The following is a 17,392-nucleotide window of genomic DNA, read 5'->3' on the forward strand; positions in this document are numbered from 1 at the left end:
TTTTTGGAGGACTATTTCAGGTATTAAGTCAGAAAAATTCTGCCTTTAGAAGCAACCTTATTTCTTCCAGGACTGATGGAAGTCTGTGCTGGGTTCCTTCTCTTCTTTCTGCTGCTGCCAGAGCAGTTTGCTGGTCAGCCCAGCCCTCCGTTCACACCAGGCCATAACAAAACATTATCCTCTGTTTATTGCCAACACAGTCTCAGCTTTTACGTCTGTTGGTCCGTGAAGGTACCCACTGTGTTTCCAACACGTCATTCCTGCAGGGAGCACACAAAGCTCTCCTCACCGGTTCAGCGGAACAATGGCTGTGTGCAAACCCGCGGTTTGTTTTCCCTGGCAGAAAGACAAAGCATAGTGTAAGAGATGTGGCTTAAGTCTCTTACCTGGCCCTGAGGCTGAAGGAATGTCTCGCTGCAATAACTGCCTTAACTCAGCTGTGTGCTGCTGCCAGGGTCGGAGTCCAAGCAGGTGCCGTGCTCGGCTCCTGCAGGGGCTGTCACGGTGCTGCTGAGCCCCATTAGGTTGCAGGGGGGCCTCCTGCACAATTATTCTTGTTCTGTGCTCGTTCAGGAGAGTCCTTTCCGACTGTACCTAGCATAGATCTGAATGGGTGAGAATGCAGTGGAGCATTTCTTTTTAAATCTGTCTTGGGCTGGAAATGCCCAGGTGGCTGCACGATGCCGAATTGCCATAACAGGCTTGGGAAACCATTAAGCTGCTGTTTCACCAAGACCTTCCTTTCTTCCTTTCTTAGAGTTACAGAGGGATGAGAAGATTTTCATGGCACAGTCGGTGTTGCTGTTCTGCTGTTGCATGTGCAGTTCCATTTAATAGCATAGCTCTGATGCTGCTAGGCTTTTATAGGGACCGTATGAAACAGGACTGGGGTCAGGGTCCCTGCACAGCCTCTGCTTCCTCTGGCTTGGAGCACCCTTTTTGGATTCAGGTAGTGGGAAAGGCAAGGATTTCTTGCCCGCAAATGTGAGGTGAGGATGTGGACAGGCTGTGCGTGTAGGATGTTCCTTGTGGGGGAGAGGTACTTGTGGGAGCCCTTGGTGGATGCTCCAGTCTTGCACCACTTGCCAGTCTCGTGGATTTTATGAGTAGCTTTCAAGAAGTGAGTAGGAGGTGCTGACTTTCTGCCTCTGTGATGAGTACGTGTGCTAGAGCAGTTGCTCCAGGGTTCAGACAGCGAAGCAGCTACTGAAGACTCAGTAGCTTGTGGAAGATGTAACAGACCTGAAGGGCTAGAGCACCGCACGCCAGCCTCTCCCTTCCCAAAGGGGTCCCCTCCGTTCCGTGTGCGTGCTGCAAGGGCGCGCGGGCAGCAAGTTTGGTGCGCTGCCTTAGTCTTGGCTAGTACCTTTTGCTCTTTGACTAGAGCCTTTTGCTGTGGGCTCTCGTTCCTGCTGCTTGAGCAACCTTTGCACTTCGTGCTGTGTATCTGTGCGCTGAGGCCTGAGCACCTGCGGGAGGGGAGGAAAGCGCAGAGCGAAATGGAAATAGGAATCGATTCTGCTGTCTGACTGTAGAAGTTAGATTACGTGGCCTGCGCTCAGAAACACATTAAGGCTGCATTCATGTTTCACAGGGAAGAGGAAACTATTTGTCAATTTGCTGATCACGAAAACGCACTTTGAATGCTCTGCTTTCTGCATTGATTTTCTTTTTAAGAGCACTAGTCAAGCTTCATCCTCTCCTCCTTCCCTCTTCTCCCACAGCCCATCCACAGTGCTTGGCTGGCCTCTGGAAGGATGTAGATTTTGTCGTAGTGTGGTGAGTGACCAGCTCGGAAGTCATGTGCTGGGTTTAGTGAGGATGTAATCTTTTGGCCATCTGCTCAGGCACTCCCCATGTCCACATCCCCCTGAAGTGCAAGCAAATGTTAAAGGTGAGATTGAATCTACGGGTGCTCAGAGCAGCCGTGCTCCCTTTAACTGAGTACAAGTCTGTTCCTGATCAGGTTGTCGTCTAAACCTCCTAATAATTTGGCATGCTTGATTTTAATCCACTGGCTGGTGTATGGTGCACCTAGTCAGAAAAATGTCCATCGGATGGAAAAGTGAGAATATTTGTGTAAAATTGAGATTATCTCTGACATTTGTCCTGCTGTTGGTTTTCCACCTTCCCACAATGATTGTAGACTTCCGTTGTGACGTCTGGCTTGTATTTTATCGTTCCTAGTCTTTAAGGGTCTGTTTCATTCTGCAGATCTTTGTAACTGATAACCATAGAGCCTCTGAAAAGCTAGTTTGTTTACTTATTTATTTATTTTTTTAGTTTTAATACAGCATCACAGGCAGGACTTCAACCTAAACGTTTTCTTGTGTATTTATAATGTTAAGGGTTCCCCAAGGAAAATTGTCTGGATGAATTGAATGCTTGCATCAATTTTCATCACTTTTTTTTTTCTGTCTAGTTTGCATCCAGTTATTTCAGTGCAGTCTGTCTGCTTTATAATAGCTGTTACCAGTGGTCCTTGAATTGAAGTGCAGTACGTGTCTCTCTGATATGCCAGTCTTTTTCTTTTCCCCTTGCAATTAAATCATTCTTTGCTTGCACAGCGGGAGCAGGTGCACCTCTGCGTCTGTGTAAAGCAGTGCTTGCACATGGCAGTGCAAAGCTATAGGCCTCCTTCCTCTCTGATTTTCTAACATTTTCTTTCCTCCTCTGCCATCCTTCCTCTACAGCGTTGCAGCGGTGTTGGAGGATTATGGCTCAGCCCAATTTTATGTTGGCCTCTGGATGCCTGGGCTTTCTGCACTGCCCTCTTTGCTGAGAGCAGCCATTGAAACCAAACAGGATTTAATGTTTCCAGTTTGCTTAGAAATGCAGCTTCCCCGGAGCTCAGAAGTGCCCATGGGATAAGTGGGTGTAAGTCAGGAAACCTCTCATCTGGATCTTTGCTTCTTGTCTTCAGCTTTTTACGTTGTGGCAGTACAGAAACAACTGTATCTGTAAAACTTGGCGTTGCTAGTGCTCTGGAGGATGGTTTTCTTTTTTATGTTTTCTTTTATACAAGGCAGTATTTCACATAGCTTGATTTCAGTCTGCCCTCCTCCTACTGTGAGCCACCAGCAGCAATTTTTCGGTCTTTGTTGCAACACTGAGTAAATAAGTTTTAGTGCTTTGGGTTTCTTCACATCTTCATTGCTGCTCTGCGTCGTTTCTTGGGCACTTGGCATATTGGAGCTCAATAAGAGCTGTAAGACAGAATTAGCAGGTGAGGGTACACAATGTGCCCTCAGGGAAGTGACCCTATTGTATTTTGGGAGCTGCACCTTTGCCGTGGCTTTTGCACACCTGTAGGAAGTGCTTTCAATAGGGCTAACAAAATAAAAACGTGTCCAAATCGCTCTTCCTGAGAACCTTTTGGATGTGCTATGTAAACTGGCAGAAAGCAAAAGTTACCCATGCAGATGAGACTGCCAGGCGTGTGATCCAGCTCTTCTTTATAAGCCCTGCTGCTGAGCTGAAGGTGCAGCGTGTTATGTGCAGGTTGCAGCAGACTTGTGGTCTTCGTTTGCCCTTGCCTTGGGACATCCCTGCTGCCGTGAGCCCTGAGGCAGCGCAGGGCTTTGCTGTGTTTCACCAAGGGAACCTCTTAAATATTAAGAGCTGAGGCCGTTGTGTGCACACAGCATCTGCCTCTCAGCTTGTGTATTGCTTGCTGCAGAGGCTGTGTCCATCTCTGTGTCTAGGGAGATTTACCCACTCTGGCTGTTTGTTTTTTTTTTTTTTGACAAATAATATGGGATTTCTGTGCTGGGAGTGCCTCCGCTTCTCTGTGAACAGCACTGGAGCTTGTTGCAGCCAGGTAGAGACCAGCTGAAGATTAATGCACATCCCCTGCCCTCTCTTTCTCCCTTTTCCTTTCCCTTGAGCAGATGCACTTGTTTCTGTGTCCCCTTCATTTTGTAAAGGGGAAGGAGAGGGGAGGACCTGAGGTGAGCTGGTGTATGCCCCCTTCAGGGCAGCGTTTGCTCATTAAATGTCTGTTTTTGTGGTATCCAGAGGCACCTAGAAAGTGGGTAAATTGCCCTCCCCATTGCTCAGCGGTTAAATAGGTTTATTTGGAGATTAAAAAGGAATCTGTGTCTTCAGTCAGCCCCAACCATTGTGTCTTTTCCTTGCACCATTAGGTTTAGCATAAGGAATGCTTCAGCCTCTGAAACTGGAAGAGAGTGAGCCTCCTTATTTTGGACCTAGGGCTTGCAGGCCATGGCAGTCTAGCAAAAAGCTACAGCTCTTTACACTTTAATGTAAAATATCTGTCTTGTACTGTAACTGGTACAGCATTCCCTTCATGCAAGCACCTACCCGAACGGCAGACGTTTGCAAAGCAGAATTTATCAAATAGCAAGGGTGTTCTTCAGCATCAGACCCCACTGCAGCTCTGTGCGTGTAACCACGTAAGGGCCTTTTTCTTTTTCTTTCTACTGTTACTATCTAGAATTTTTATCTTGGAAGTTAGACCCTGCAAGCATTTAGTAAGTATCGGGTGCTTTGTTTATTGAAAGGAAATTTACTACATCGGTTCTTAAGCCTTTCTTTTGCTCTCAGGTGTATCTTGCTTCCTCGCTTGTTAAATATGTTTTCTTCTGAGCGTTTGTTTTCTGCTGGGAAAACTACCTGGAGCCTGGAGATGTCTCATCTTAGTGCTTACACTTAGCAATACCAGTGAGGATGTGAGCTTGCAAAAGAGAACTGTAAACAAAATCTCCCCTAGGTGGACAGAGCCCTTCTCCATCCAGTGAGATAAGAGCCAGTGCTGTTTTATGTTCTAACCGTTGTTTTCGATAAATACTGTCCTGGAATTGAATTAACAGAGGAGAGCTCTGAAAAGTGACATTTGAATGCAGACTACTCTTTGTTTGGCGTATTGGGTTAATTTGGTTTACAGATGTCATACCAGGGCTACTATTCAGGCTTGGTTGTTTTTGAGTTGTGGTTGAGAGTCTGCTCAGCGCTGCTGAGGAGAGATCCTTGGCTTATAAAGAAATCTCAATTTCTTCTGGGTGTCTGTAACCATGTAAGTGAGGGGGGTATGAAACGACATCTTGCTAAGACCAGAAATAACCTGGTTTGCAGAGGACTGATTTTGCAATTGCTTTGCATTAGTCATATCATATTGCTTTCCAAACTGTAATCCTGCGATTCCCTTTTAATTGCATCATTTCAGAGAGGTGAAATGGGGTATAGAAGAGCCTCTGTCACCAGAACTGTTAAACTGTGAAAATAAGTACAGATTTCCAGCTTCCAGGCTTCTACTGGGGGATGTTCTCCAATTAATATGACGTCCTGTGACACTGTCACTTGAATGAAACTTTAGCAGGACAAAATCACTAACAGCCTCTTTTTTTTCTTCTCTTTACAGTAAAAAAAGCTAAACTCCAAGGACCACCAGGTAAGCGGTGCTCTGCTGGTTGTTCTAGTCAGTCCTGTTTGTAGTGATGGAGACTTTTGAAGGCTCCCTCTAGGTTTCCTATACTCCTCTCTGCTCCTTCATGTTGTCTTTATGAGGGACAAAAGCCACCCCAAGAGTCCAGGCAGCCTGAGGGTGTGACCTGGTGTCGTGGTACTGAGAAATGTCTACCTGTTCACCTCATCTGCACAGGTGATGGCTGAGGAAATACTTCCTCTACTGTCACCACTTCCCATCCCACCCTGCCCTTCCCTCTCATCCTTCCATCATTCCTGTTTAAAACAAGATCTGAAGATGTCCACCAGGCAGAACTGCCGTGTGCCTGCTTGGATCAGTGCCTCTTCGATCCCGATTGGGACTGCTGGATGGTACCACAGAATTGGTTCATTCACTTAGGTGGCAGTCTGCAGTGACTGTGATTGGGAATGAAATCCCATCTGCAAGGTTTTGTATTCACGTAGTAAAAGAAAAACAGCTGGTGGCACCAAGGGCTTACAGTCTAAGCAAATATTTTACTGTGCTAGACAAGGAATCCCGCAGCTGGTGAATACGCTTATTGAATGAAATTCTATTTATTTGTTTATTTTACAAAAAGAATAAGCAGTCTGCTTTTTTTTTTTCCCCCCTCCTTGGAGCTTGGTTTCAGGAGGTCTGTAAATAAAATACTTGTTTGAAATATTGTTACTGGAACTTTTTAAGGAAAGAATGAAGTGTGGCCTCTGGGACAACACCTAGTAAGGTGTTTAGATCCAAAACAACAGCACAGCTTTATTCATGATGTATTTGTTCAGCTCTGTTCTCTTTGTATGGTGGTCCTCGGGTTATATAGCTGAAAGCTTCCCAGGTCTCTTGTTTGTGCATTTTTTGCCGTCATCTTTTCCATACTCCACTCGAGGTCAGGAGCTGTGCGTGCACCAACCTTGCTTTTTTTCCAGGGTAAGAAAACTGAATGCACAGACTAGAAGGGGGCAGTGTGTACTTCATCCTTTTTCCATGTAAGAACCCTTCTCAGGGCTGCATTTGTCCTGTAGTCTAGATATAGCTCAACTGAAGTGTGTGGCTTCACCAGCAAGCCCAGGATTCCAGGACAACGCAAATCAATGTAGCTATACATGAGGGAATCCAACTTTACACTGCAGAAAACATTTTGATGCCATTACATACATGGCAGTGCCATAGGTCTTCCGTCAAACTGTGCTCATTTCATTTCATTTGTTTTGTGAATAGAGCAACTGCATGTGGAGGTGACAAGAATAATTACAGTCTCCATAAAATCCTAGTCTATGGAGAGAGTGGAAAGGCTAGAGCATATTAATTCACAGAAAAGAAAAATACAAGGAAACAGGGAAAATATATACAAAATAAAAGACAAACGAAAGTGGATAGGAAGGGATTTTTTTCCTGTAGAAAAAGAAACTTGTGATGGTAAAAGGTGGTAAATAAAAAGAGAAAACATTTCCACAAAAATAATTATCCCTTGAGGCGTATTGTCAAAAATAGACTTGTAGCCATGATTTTAGAAACACTTAAGAACAGGCAAAGAAAAATCGTAAGACAGAAACTGCTTTAAAATAAGTGAGAGAGATGTAAAGTGAGATGTAAAGTGGGAGATGTCACTCCTACTTGAGTTTCTGGATCATGAAGTTCCCCTTTCCTGCATGTCCATTTAGGATACTTGAAGCTGGATGCTGGGACATGCTAAAGTAGCTCACAGCAATGTGAATTTTGGCAGTATTAAAATGGACTGTGATCTGACGTAAACTGAGAATAGGTACAGCAGAACATCAAAGTATTAAAATTTGTACACTGCTTTCTAGCTACTTAGTAGATGTCTTGTTCTGAGTTTGATGAAACTGATAGGTCTGAGTTGGTAACTCATCTTAAAAGGGAGTTTTTGTTCTTAGATGCTGATATTCAGACTTCATGTATGTCTATGCTTGACTGCTTTTGGTTTTATTAGCAAAGAGTTAGTAGCAACTAGGAAAAAAAGTTGTTCTGGGCTTTTTCTTCAGATTTAAGAGGAAAAGCAAAACGTGAACAAACCCTGTCTTGTCAAAATGTGAGCATAACACAATTTGTCTAGGTCAGCTGGTTTAACCAATACAGATCAGTTTTAGCACACTCAGCATAAATCACTTTTTTCTTTCTGCCTGAGTAAAGTGTTTTTTTTTTTTTCTTTTTTGTGGACTCATAGATAGAAAATCAGATGGGAACTAGAAAAGTAGTTAGGTCAGAAGGGAAGAGATAGTATGATCAGCCCAACAGCTTCTGGCTTTTGTCTTTTGCAAGTTTTATTTTTAGCTGTGCACAGTCCATGTGATGGGCCCTGTTCCTTTGGAGTGTCTCTTACTTTCATCTGCATTTCAGGAAGCAGTCACTCAAAGCGGCAATGTTCTTCAGGATTTTATACTTTTTCCTTTGTCCCTGACTTACTGCAAGAGCTTAGCTATCTATTTTTATTATTATTATTTTTAAAAAAGTGGTTGAAACTTTGTTAGAAGATGAAAGGCATCTTGAACTTTTGGGTCTTTAACCCACTGATGTCCTTCCACCTGGGCTTTTGGTTTTGGTCCCCCTGGGATGCAGTGTACAGACTGAAAACCTTGAAATGTTGTGCTTATGTGATGAAATGGTATACTGAAGAAGAAAACTTTTTGTCTCTTATTCCCCAGATAAATTCAATACATATGTGACCCTGAAAGTGCAAAACGTGAAGAGCACGACGGTAGCAGTGCGAGGCGACCAACCATGCTGGGAACAGGACTTCATGTTGTAAGTGTGGTGCTGTGCAGTGGTGAGGTGCTTGTGGGATTTGCATTGCTATTTACATGAAGTTGCTGAGAGACTGGTCATCAGACAAGCCCGTAGTAATGACACAGCTCCGAGGTCAAGCAGGGAGTTGAATTTAGCTGGCCAGGCTCAGGATTATGTCTAGTAATGGTCGAGGTAGCCCTGCAATTGCCAGTCAGGTCCTTAGTGGCAAGGCTGAGGTGGAGCTGGAAAGTCTGAGGGTTGGGTCTGGGGTCCATGGGCAGATGCGGGTGCAGCTGTGGCTCAGCTGGAGATGAGCACATCTGCAAGACAGCTGAGGTGAGGACTGAAGGGCTGTAGCTGGGCTTAACTGGAGATCCTGGGCCATGGGAAGAAGGTGTGGGTGGAGGCCCCCGAAGAGGCTGGTCAGGGTAATTAAGACCTGTTAGTGCACTCAGGGCTTCAGTGCTGTGATCCTGGTTACCTGTGTGCAGGAGCTATTCTTGATCAGACTTCAGACTTTCCAAGGCTTGCATGTTTTCTGCCATTGGCCTGGTGCCCATGAATGTGTTTTCCAGCTCCCCTACTGCAGCTGAGGGGGCTGTCAGTCCCTGCCACGAGCAGCAGAACTAGTTCCAGCTCTCCCAGGACTTCAGGTGCAGCTGGCACCTGTGATTTGCTCTGGTTCTCATAGTCCTGACACACAGCCAGAGATTTCCCATTATCTTTTAGAATGGTGGCTTTTTTTTTTGTTTGACTCGAGTGAATGAATGGATCATTGATAGTGCATCTGGTTTTGTTTCTGTAGCTTTGTAAGGCAAAGTGAACGAAGTTTACTAAATCCTCGACACCCAAGTTCTTTTATCTGAACTTGACTTGGACACTGCTGTTAGGTGGGGGAATCATGTTGGTCTTGTGGAATGCAAAGCTGGTGCTGCTGTTTTTGAGTGGAACTAAGGTGTTCATACAGTGTCTGTAGCAAGAGATGCACATGGGGCCTAGTGAGCACGTTATCCAATCCAGCAGCAGTTGGTTCACCTCTGCCAGAAGTGGGAAACTTTTGCCTCTGAGCAAGGAGTTCACCTGGGTCAGTACAGCGTTAACATCAGAGCAGTGCTCCCGTCTCTCTTCTTTTATGGCCGTTGTTTGTTTTTGGAACAGCACCTGAGGTGTGTGCTTCAGGAGGGAGAGTTTGGAGCCTGTCCTTCAGTGTCTGGTGAAACACATGCTCCTGAACTCCATCTGCTCAGCTTTGCAGTTTCTTTTTGCACAGAGGCTGTGACTGCCGCTAACATAAAGCATGCAGGACTGGGGAAAGGTCGGGGCAGGGAATTATACCTGTCTGCCAAGTCCTATACCAGTACCGGAGTTACTAACTCATTCTTCTGTGATTTGTGCCTGAACCATGGGCAGAAAATAGCTTTAAACATGGCCTGGTACCGAGGAGGCTAGTCAGCAGTGATTTAAGCATGGCACTTGTTTGTGTTGGGTGACTGCTCTAGGCTGCTCCTCCTTCTCCCTCTGACAGCTCTTGGAACTGCTCTCTGATTGCAGATAGGAGTTCAGCTAGCATGCTGTCAGGTCACTCTGCTACTCCGTAATTAGTTGCTAGGGGATAGGAAAGCAGAATATTAGCTGAACCACCTCAACATTATCTCCTCTGCTTTAGCCAGGCAACAGTGCAGTTGGGAGGCTTCTTTATAACAAAACCATTTTTTTTCTCCAAACACAGGAGTTTTTCCCTGAAGGAAGGGTGCTTTTACTGTCTGTTTACCATTTTATAAGGTGTAGTAGAACACAGTGTATCCGAGGAAAGACTTTCTATCCCTGTATGTAGTTTTTGCTTCCTCTTTGTGAGAAATGCTCTTTGTGAGAAGTAACAGTTCAGTGTTTGACACTCTGGGAATGTTTGAGATTTGCTTTTTACCAGATCAGCAAAGCACTTCAGTGTTGTCTTTGGGGACATCTTCTAATTTTGAAGCAGCTTTAAACGGGCTGCATACTTGCAACAAGCACCTCTGAAGTGAAAGTGCAAACTGTGATGTTAGAACATGATGATTTAATGAGTGTTAAAGTTGTTAGAAATGTCTTTCCTTTAAATTCTGTGTGCGTGTGAGAAGGGAGGGACACCAAGTTAAAATCTCTTTTGTTCTTTGAAGCTATTCTGCGTCTAACCAGAAGGTGGAGAAATGGAGACAGTCAAAGGCAAACAAAGCCGTTGCACTGAAAATCCTTTTATTTTTTTAAATCTGGTGACCTGTCCTGTGGAATTCTGTACAGGAACCTGTCAGATGTCTTAAGGTCTTATTATGTCAGTGTATATTGAATCAAAGAATGTAGTTTTACAGTATATCTTTCCTTCTATTCCATTTGTGGCCTCCCACTTGTCCAGCCAACAGAAAATCAGACATTTTTGTTATTTCAGGTTTGTCTGTTCAATCAGATAAAAGTCAGGCTCTCAAGAGGCAAGCAGTGGGAAGGCAGAGCAGTGACAGCACAGGTGGACAGTTCTTAGCTTGGCTGTATGGAGTAGCAACATCCAAAAATAGAGTCACAGAATCATTTAGGTTGGAAAAAACCTTCAAGATCATCAAGTCCAACCATCAGGCTGACCTACTGAGTCCCACCACTAAACCACATCCCTTAGTGCCATGTCCACACATCTCTTAAGTATCTCCAGGGACAGGGACTCCAGCAGTTCCATGGGCAGCCCATTCCAATGCTTGACCGTTTTCTCTGTGAAGAAATTCTGCCTGATATCCAATCTAAACCCCCCTGAAGCAACTTGAGGCCATTTTCTCACCTCCTATTACTTGTCACCTGAGAAAAGGGACCTCCTTGCTGCAGCCTCCTTTCAGGTAGTTGTAGAGTGATGCGGTCTCCCCTCAGCCTCCTCTTATCCAGCCTAAAAAATTTGATGTCAGTGTGCTTTGCTCTGGCTGTAGGATTTGTTTTGAGCCTTATAGACAAAACATTCTCTTATGAAGTTGTAAGGAATCTCTGGGACAAAGCTTAAATATATGCTGGGATTTGCAGTGGTTCTTTTTTGGCCAAGATGACATTCTACAGAAATTAGTGATTAGCTAATTTCTTTTTTAAACTTAGCATGGATGCATTTGACTGCACAGAAGGACAGCAAACAGCAGCACTCTGTGCCCAAGATACTTTTGGGGATTAGCAGTTGCACAAGGAAAAGTCCTGAGCTCAAAAAAGTGGGAGCTACAGCCTTTGCCTATAGATGGGACAACGTTGTATCAATGGACAGATCAGGATTCTTCTGTACTCCATTGCTTTTACCAACATTCAGGCTGTGCACCTGTTTATGCTGTTCTTATGCTGAATTTGTGATGTATTCTTCACTCACTGAGAGGGAAAACAATTATTATGTCCAAGAATTTTGCACTCAGTGGTCATGTGGCCAGAGCGGTCGTGCTGCCAGAGACTTGCGTGGCTCAAGGCCTTGCAGTGCCCTGCAGAGGAACAAGCCAGCACTGGAACAGAAGCAGCGAAGTGTGGCCCTGTGCAATAGGTAGTGCTGCTACTGCAGCATAGCTGTGTTTGGGACTTACTCTTGGCATGTGGCAGCTCTGGAATATGTATTAGCATGTTTGGACCTGACAGAATATGCTTGTGTTGCTGAGGGTGAGGATACACCTGCTTTGTTAGAAATGGGGTAGCTGATGACAAAGAATTGCTCACCCCTATATTTCAGCCCAAGATATATTTCATCTTCCTGTGCACATAGCCATTGAGATAATTTTCCAACAGGCAGTCCATGCATGAGATAGTTCACGGTTTTATTTTATAGTCTTTTTGTAGTTGGTGTTAAATTATAAGAAAATGCTCATTAGGAATTTCCTATGAGCACAAGCTGCCTTGGCCACACACTTCTGGAAGCTGTCTGCAGCTTGACATAGCTGTGTGGAAAGAGTTCACTGGGATAATCATGTTGGTAGTGCAGAATGTAAAGTGGAATGGTTTTGTGTTCTTCTTTTTCCTCACCTGTGCTGCCTTTTCCTTTCTTGCAGTGAGATCAGTCGGCTGGACCTGGGCCTAATTGTTGAAGTATGGAACAAAGGACTTATCTGGGACACCCTGGTTGGGACCGTGTGGATTGCTTTGAAAGCCATTCGTCAATCTGATGAGGTTAAGCTGACACAAACTTTATTTTTACAACTCCAATGTTGATAGTTAGTGTTACAAATCTAGTCTGGTGCAGCTCAGGACTGTGCTTCTCAGCAGAACTTCCACTTGCAAAGTCAAGAAGGTTGTCTGAGGGAAGAGGGCTGTGTGAGCATGACTGTGTGTGGGGTATGTTTTTTTTTTTTTTTTTTTGGACAAGGTTCCCAACAGTGAGATCAAAACTGAACTTAAGTAGTTGTCTCTGGTCTTATATGTTAACTCAGAAAATAGGGCTTAATCTGTTAAGGAACATGTATATTTGACATGTGTCTGAGGTTTTGAGGACCCTTTAGTCTGATGCTCAAATTTCTGTAAGTTCCTGCTGAAGGGGGTGTTATAATTATTATGATAACAGACAAGCTGACTCTCAAGGCAGGCCCAGAACGTTGTCCTTTTTTTTTTTTTTAAATTAAGGGTGCAGTGTTAAGATGTTTTCTAGTGGTGCTGATATGTACTGAAAAAAAAGTAGGAAATAAGATGCACTGATATCTATAACTCCTCTATCTACCAAAATTGGTAGTTCTGTGTTTCTTGCAGCTAAGTGGGATGGTTTTTTTTAAACCTCAAATTTCAGGTCATTTAATTAAAAAATTACTGAATTTGAGCAGGGAGAGGGAGTTTATATTGTCCATAAAAAGAAAAGGGTGTGGATGCCCACTAGTGTGGCCAAAAGGCATAGCTGATGCTCGATTCCTCTGGCTGCCCAGGTACTCCCTGCTGACTGCCTTTGAGTACTTCTTACCTTTGCAGTTCTACTTAAAACATTAGTAGGTCTGTTGTGAGGTGTTTGCTTCTCATCTTTATAAAGGCCTTTAGGACTTGGAAGCCAAAACTGCCAGCACATGCTGTATGGATGTCATTAGGTGTTAAAAGCAGGTACTATGTCTTGATAATACTGTGCGGAGGCTCTTCCTGGAGTTTTTTATCTTAACAAATGTGTGACAGGTTGCTCCAAAAGGACCTGTCAGACTTTAAACTTCATCTGTGGCTTGTGATTCACAGGAAGGTCCTGGGGAGTGGTCTACGCTAGAGGCAGAAGTTGTAATGAAACACGATGAAATCTGTGGAACCAAAAATCCGACTCCTCACAGAATTTTGCTGGACACGAGATTTGAATTACCTTTTGGTGAGTGCATTTCAGTAACTTACCTAGGGCACTGACAGCGGAGATAAAGTGTCTGGGAGCAACCTGAGTCATAAAATCAAGTTGTATGTATTTGCAGTTCTGTCAAAATAGTTCAGTACAGATCAAATTGCTGCTGTTCATTTCATGTTTGGCTACTTTCTAACTTACAAGATAAGAATCAAGAGGGAAGATTTGAAGGTCTCAGAGTGCTGGAATGTTTAGACTAGCAGCAGTTTAAGAAACCACTAGTAATATTTCAGGATTGTGCAGTCAGACATTTTGTTCCTGAGTGGGGAACATTCGCTTCTTTGAATCTAGACACATGTGGCTCTGGAAGAGGTCAAGTTTGTTGTTAGAGCTGTTTAGAATGAGCTGTATGTGCTAGCTGCACTTATACCCTGCTAAAAGCATGCAGTTTAGTTAGTGGAACATTAATGTTTAGAGCCCCTGAACGTTATCATTAACAGGGTATGTAAATAACTTGGTGTCATAAGAATTACTGCCTTTTGGGAAGTTACTTGTTGTTGAAAAGTACAGAATGTGGAAAAACAGCTATCTGGAGCAAACCCATCTTAAGTAAAGGTGTGTGGGTTTTTTTGTTGTTTGTTTTTTATTTTATTTTTTCTGAATGAGGAGGTGGGAGAACCAAAAGGAAGGGCTTAGCCTAGACTGCATCCAAGGCATTTATAGAGCTCTTCCCAGCTCTTCCCAGACCATTAGAACAGAGATGATGTTCTGGGGGCTTGTGTGTGTGCGTTTTATTTGTTTTTCCCTTTCCTTTCCTGCTTTAGGCCCTTTAGTGTTTTTTAAATGCCTGTCATTGCTGGCCTCATCTCTTTTTTTTTTTTTTTAACTAAGCCCTTGGCAGAGTTGAACAATTTGATTTGCTCTAAGGACTGGTGGAGCATTTGTACACCCCTTGGCATTTGGCCAGCAACTGCCAGGATCGGCCATCTGTTGTGGAAAGAAGTTAGGTCATCTACTAGTCTCATAAACCTCCCTTCCTGGTGCAAGGGAGGATGTGGGCTTTGGTCCTGTGGCACTAAAATCGATATAAATTGCATCTTGTGCTCTGAGAGCTATGCTGAGTGTACTGTTTCAAGTGCACAACTGGCTGGATGGTGCAATTAAGGTGAGTGTAGTGTACTGTAAAGGTAGCAGGCACTGCTCTTTACAGCCCAGTGTGTAAAGGGGAGAAGGTGTCTGACATCCTAAGCTGTCTGATGCTGGTGTGGAGACATCCCTATTCCTCATAAAAACTCTGCTGGTGATTCACTGCTGTCACACTGTCAGTAGGAAGTTCATTGACTAGGGGGATTGGACCTTCTTTTGGAACAATCCCTTAATGCATTAACTTGGAGAAGGACAAGTGCAGGCTTGTACAGATAAGTTTTTGTTACTGGGCTGAACAAACATAAAATTACGTATAAGGAAAAATTCCCTAGGGAAGAACTCTGATATGTTGTCAGCGTGTTCTCTTTGACAGCACACTTTAACTTTTTGTTGCTAACTTTTCAAGATGCAGTAAGTCTTGATATCCTCAAACAGGAAAGTTTCATTTCTGCTGAGGTCAGCTCTAAAATGGTACCTGAGGATGTTGCCGTGGATCCCCATGGATTAGTGCTTTCTAGTGATCCATACTGGACCTTGCAGTCAGGAACTGTGCTGTGGTTTTCTTTGTTGGTGGTTTGTTTGGATTTTGGTGTTTTTTGTTTTAATTTTTTTGTTTTTAAAGAGGCAAAATTAACTTTTTTTTTCTAAAAATATCAGAATTATGGAGCTTTTTTCCCCAATTTACTTCAGCAGCATGTAAGCTTTATTCTGAGTGTGGCCAGGTGACACTGAATGAAGCACCGTCTGTCACTCTGCCACTTTTAGCTGCAGTGCAGGGTAGATCCTGGGTAGGTTTTCTACGCAGAGCTTACAGATATAGCTCAAAACTGTTGCATTCAGCACAATTTCACAGTGTCCCCAGCTAACCCTGATTCATTGCTTATGCTGACGCCCACTGCTCTGTCCTACGCATTAAACTCCTGTGGATATTTGCATAACCCTACGCAGGTTGAAGAACTACTCTCTCCGTGAGATTTCCATTTGTAAAGTTTTGACAGATGTAGGCATTGTCACTGTTGTGCTTTACATGGTACAACAAGGTACAACAGTTGCTGCTGTCCCACCATGTCCACATCAGGGATTTATTTTTTGAGATGCTGTAAATCAGAGACTAAGTTCTTTTTTGTTTGTTTGCTTGTTTTTTCATTCAGTTGGGGATTTAATGACATATAAAATCCATTCTCTGAAAACAATAGGCAATGGTGATCTCTTACAAGTGCTGGAAAAATGTGCTTAAAAGGTGGGCGTGTGTATGATTGTGTGTAAAATTTCTATGGATTTCACTCATGCTTTTTGAATTCTTCTTCACTTTGATTCTTATTTAAAAAGGGAAGGGGCAGAATGCAAAAGAAGGAGCTGGAAAGATTTTAGCATCTCCTGACCGCACATTCCCTTTCTCAGGAGGTGATGTGGTAGTGTCAGGAACTTTCTCAGAGCTGAGTGTTACTGTAGTTCAGTGACCTTCCTATACTAGGAAGCGTCTCTCATTGTAAACATGGTCAGTTGTGGGCCACAGGCTATGACTTTAATGCAAAATAATGGCAAACTGATTTCCAACTGCAGAGGGACTTTTGTGGATAGCTGCTGTAGCTAGTCCTCATAGTGGATTGCTTGGGATTGGCTGTGATGCTCAAATTTAGGGGTCTTGGCTTCTCCAGCTGTATTTGCAAAAGTACTGGCTCATCAAGAAGGTAATGCCAGGTCTGCTTCCTCCTCAACCCTTATTTTATTCACCATCCCACTTTGCTTTATCTATCTAACTCTAATCTCTGTATCCATTATATACCTAAGAATAGGGGAGCACAGCTGAAAAATAACAGGAATGTGAGGTTAAATTTAAACTTTCATAATTTTCCTGTGTTATGACAAGAGGAACAATGGCATTAACTTGTGCTGTGGGAGGTTTAGGTTGGCTATTAGGAAAAAATTCTTCACTGAAAGGGTTGTGAAGCATTGGAACAGGCTGCCTGCTCAACTGTAGTTGAGTCACCATCCCTGGAGGTCTTCAGAAAACGTGTAGATGTGGTGTCTGGGGACATGGTTTAATGGTGGACTTGGCAGTGCTAGGTTAAAGGTTGGACTAGACGATCTTAGAGGTCTTTTCCAACCTAAAAGATTCTGTGATACCATGATTTATTTTATTTTATTTTTATTTTTTAATGTGAGGAGAGGAGCAATTGACCATTTTGATGTGGGGTGAAATATTGGTTCTTTGGGGCAAATGTTTAGCCTTCTGACAGGGAGAGAACACAGCAAGGGTAGCTAAAGGCAAGGCTGGCAGCTGCTACCTTCTCATCTAAGTTCATTCTGATGGTACTTGTAAATGATCTCTGTTTTAAAAGAATGTGAATTTCTGATGGCTTTTTATGTTCAGACGGTATCAAAAAGTGAACTTTACTCTGCAATTCGTGTTTTGGAATGTGTTACATTTTGTGATTTTTTTCAAGTATAGGAAAAACAGACTTCCTGTAAACTGTTATGTGGTACAGAACCTGGATTTAACAAATGATGAATATTAAATGTAATAGAGTGTTTTCTCCCTGCTAATCCACTCAACACAGGACTCTTGTTTTTGCTGTTTTGTTTTTGTTTTTAAACAGTATTTTAAAATTATGTTCTACAGAACCAAAAAATCTAATTCTGAAAAGTGGGATTTCATGAAGAAAATTAAGAATGTTAAATAAGTAACAAGAATTTAGTGACTTTTCTCTTTCTGATATAAGACAAGTGATCATTTGTAATGCATCTATTATTTGTTCCCTTGCTTTCTACGCCAAATGCTGAAATAACAG

General features: G+C 43.2%; 1 protein-coding gene across 5 annotated transcripts in view; it reads left to right on the forward strand.

Annotated features, from left to right (window-relative positions):
• UNC13B (unc-13 homolog B) overlaps positions 1–17,392 on the forward strand; it is a 212,801-nt gene that overhangs the window by 19,855 nt on the left and 175,554 nt on the right. For all 5 annotated transcript variants that reach the window (XM_080573395.1, XM_080573397.1, XM_080573396.1 and 2 more), the window contains exons 2-5: positions 5,381–5,410; positions 8,101–8,200; positions 12,208–12,325; positions 13,364–13,487. In XM_080573395.1, the coding sequence (XP_080429521.1) occupies positions 5,381–5,410; positions 8,101–8,200; positions 12,208–12,325; positions 13,364–13,487 (372 nt within the window). The remainder of the gene's footprint in view (positions 1–5,380; positions 5,411–8,100; positions 8,201–12,207; positions 12,326–13,363; positions 13,488–17,392) is intronic.

Source organism: Anser brachyrhynchus (genome assembly GCF_964034855.1).
Source record: "Anser brachyrhynchus genome assembly, chromosome: Z".
Lineage (NCBI taxonomy): Eukaryota > Metazoa > Chordata > Aves > Anseriformes > Anatidae > Anser > Anser brachyrhynchus.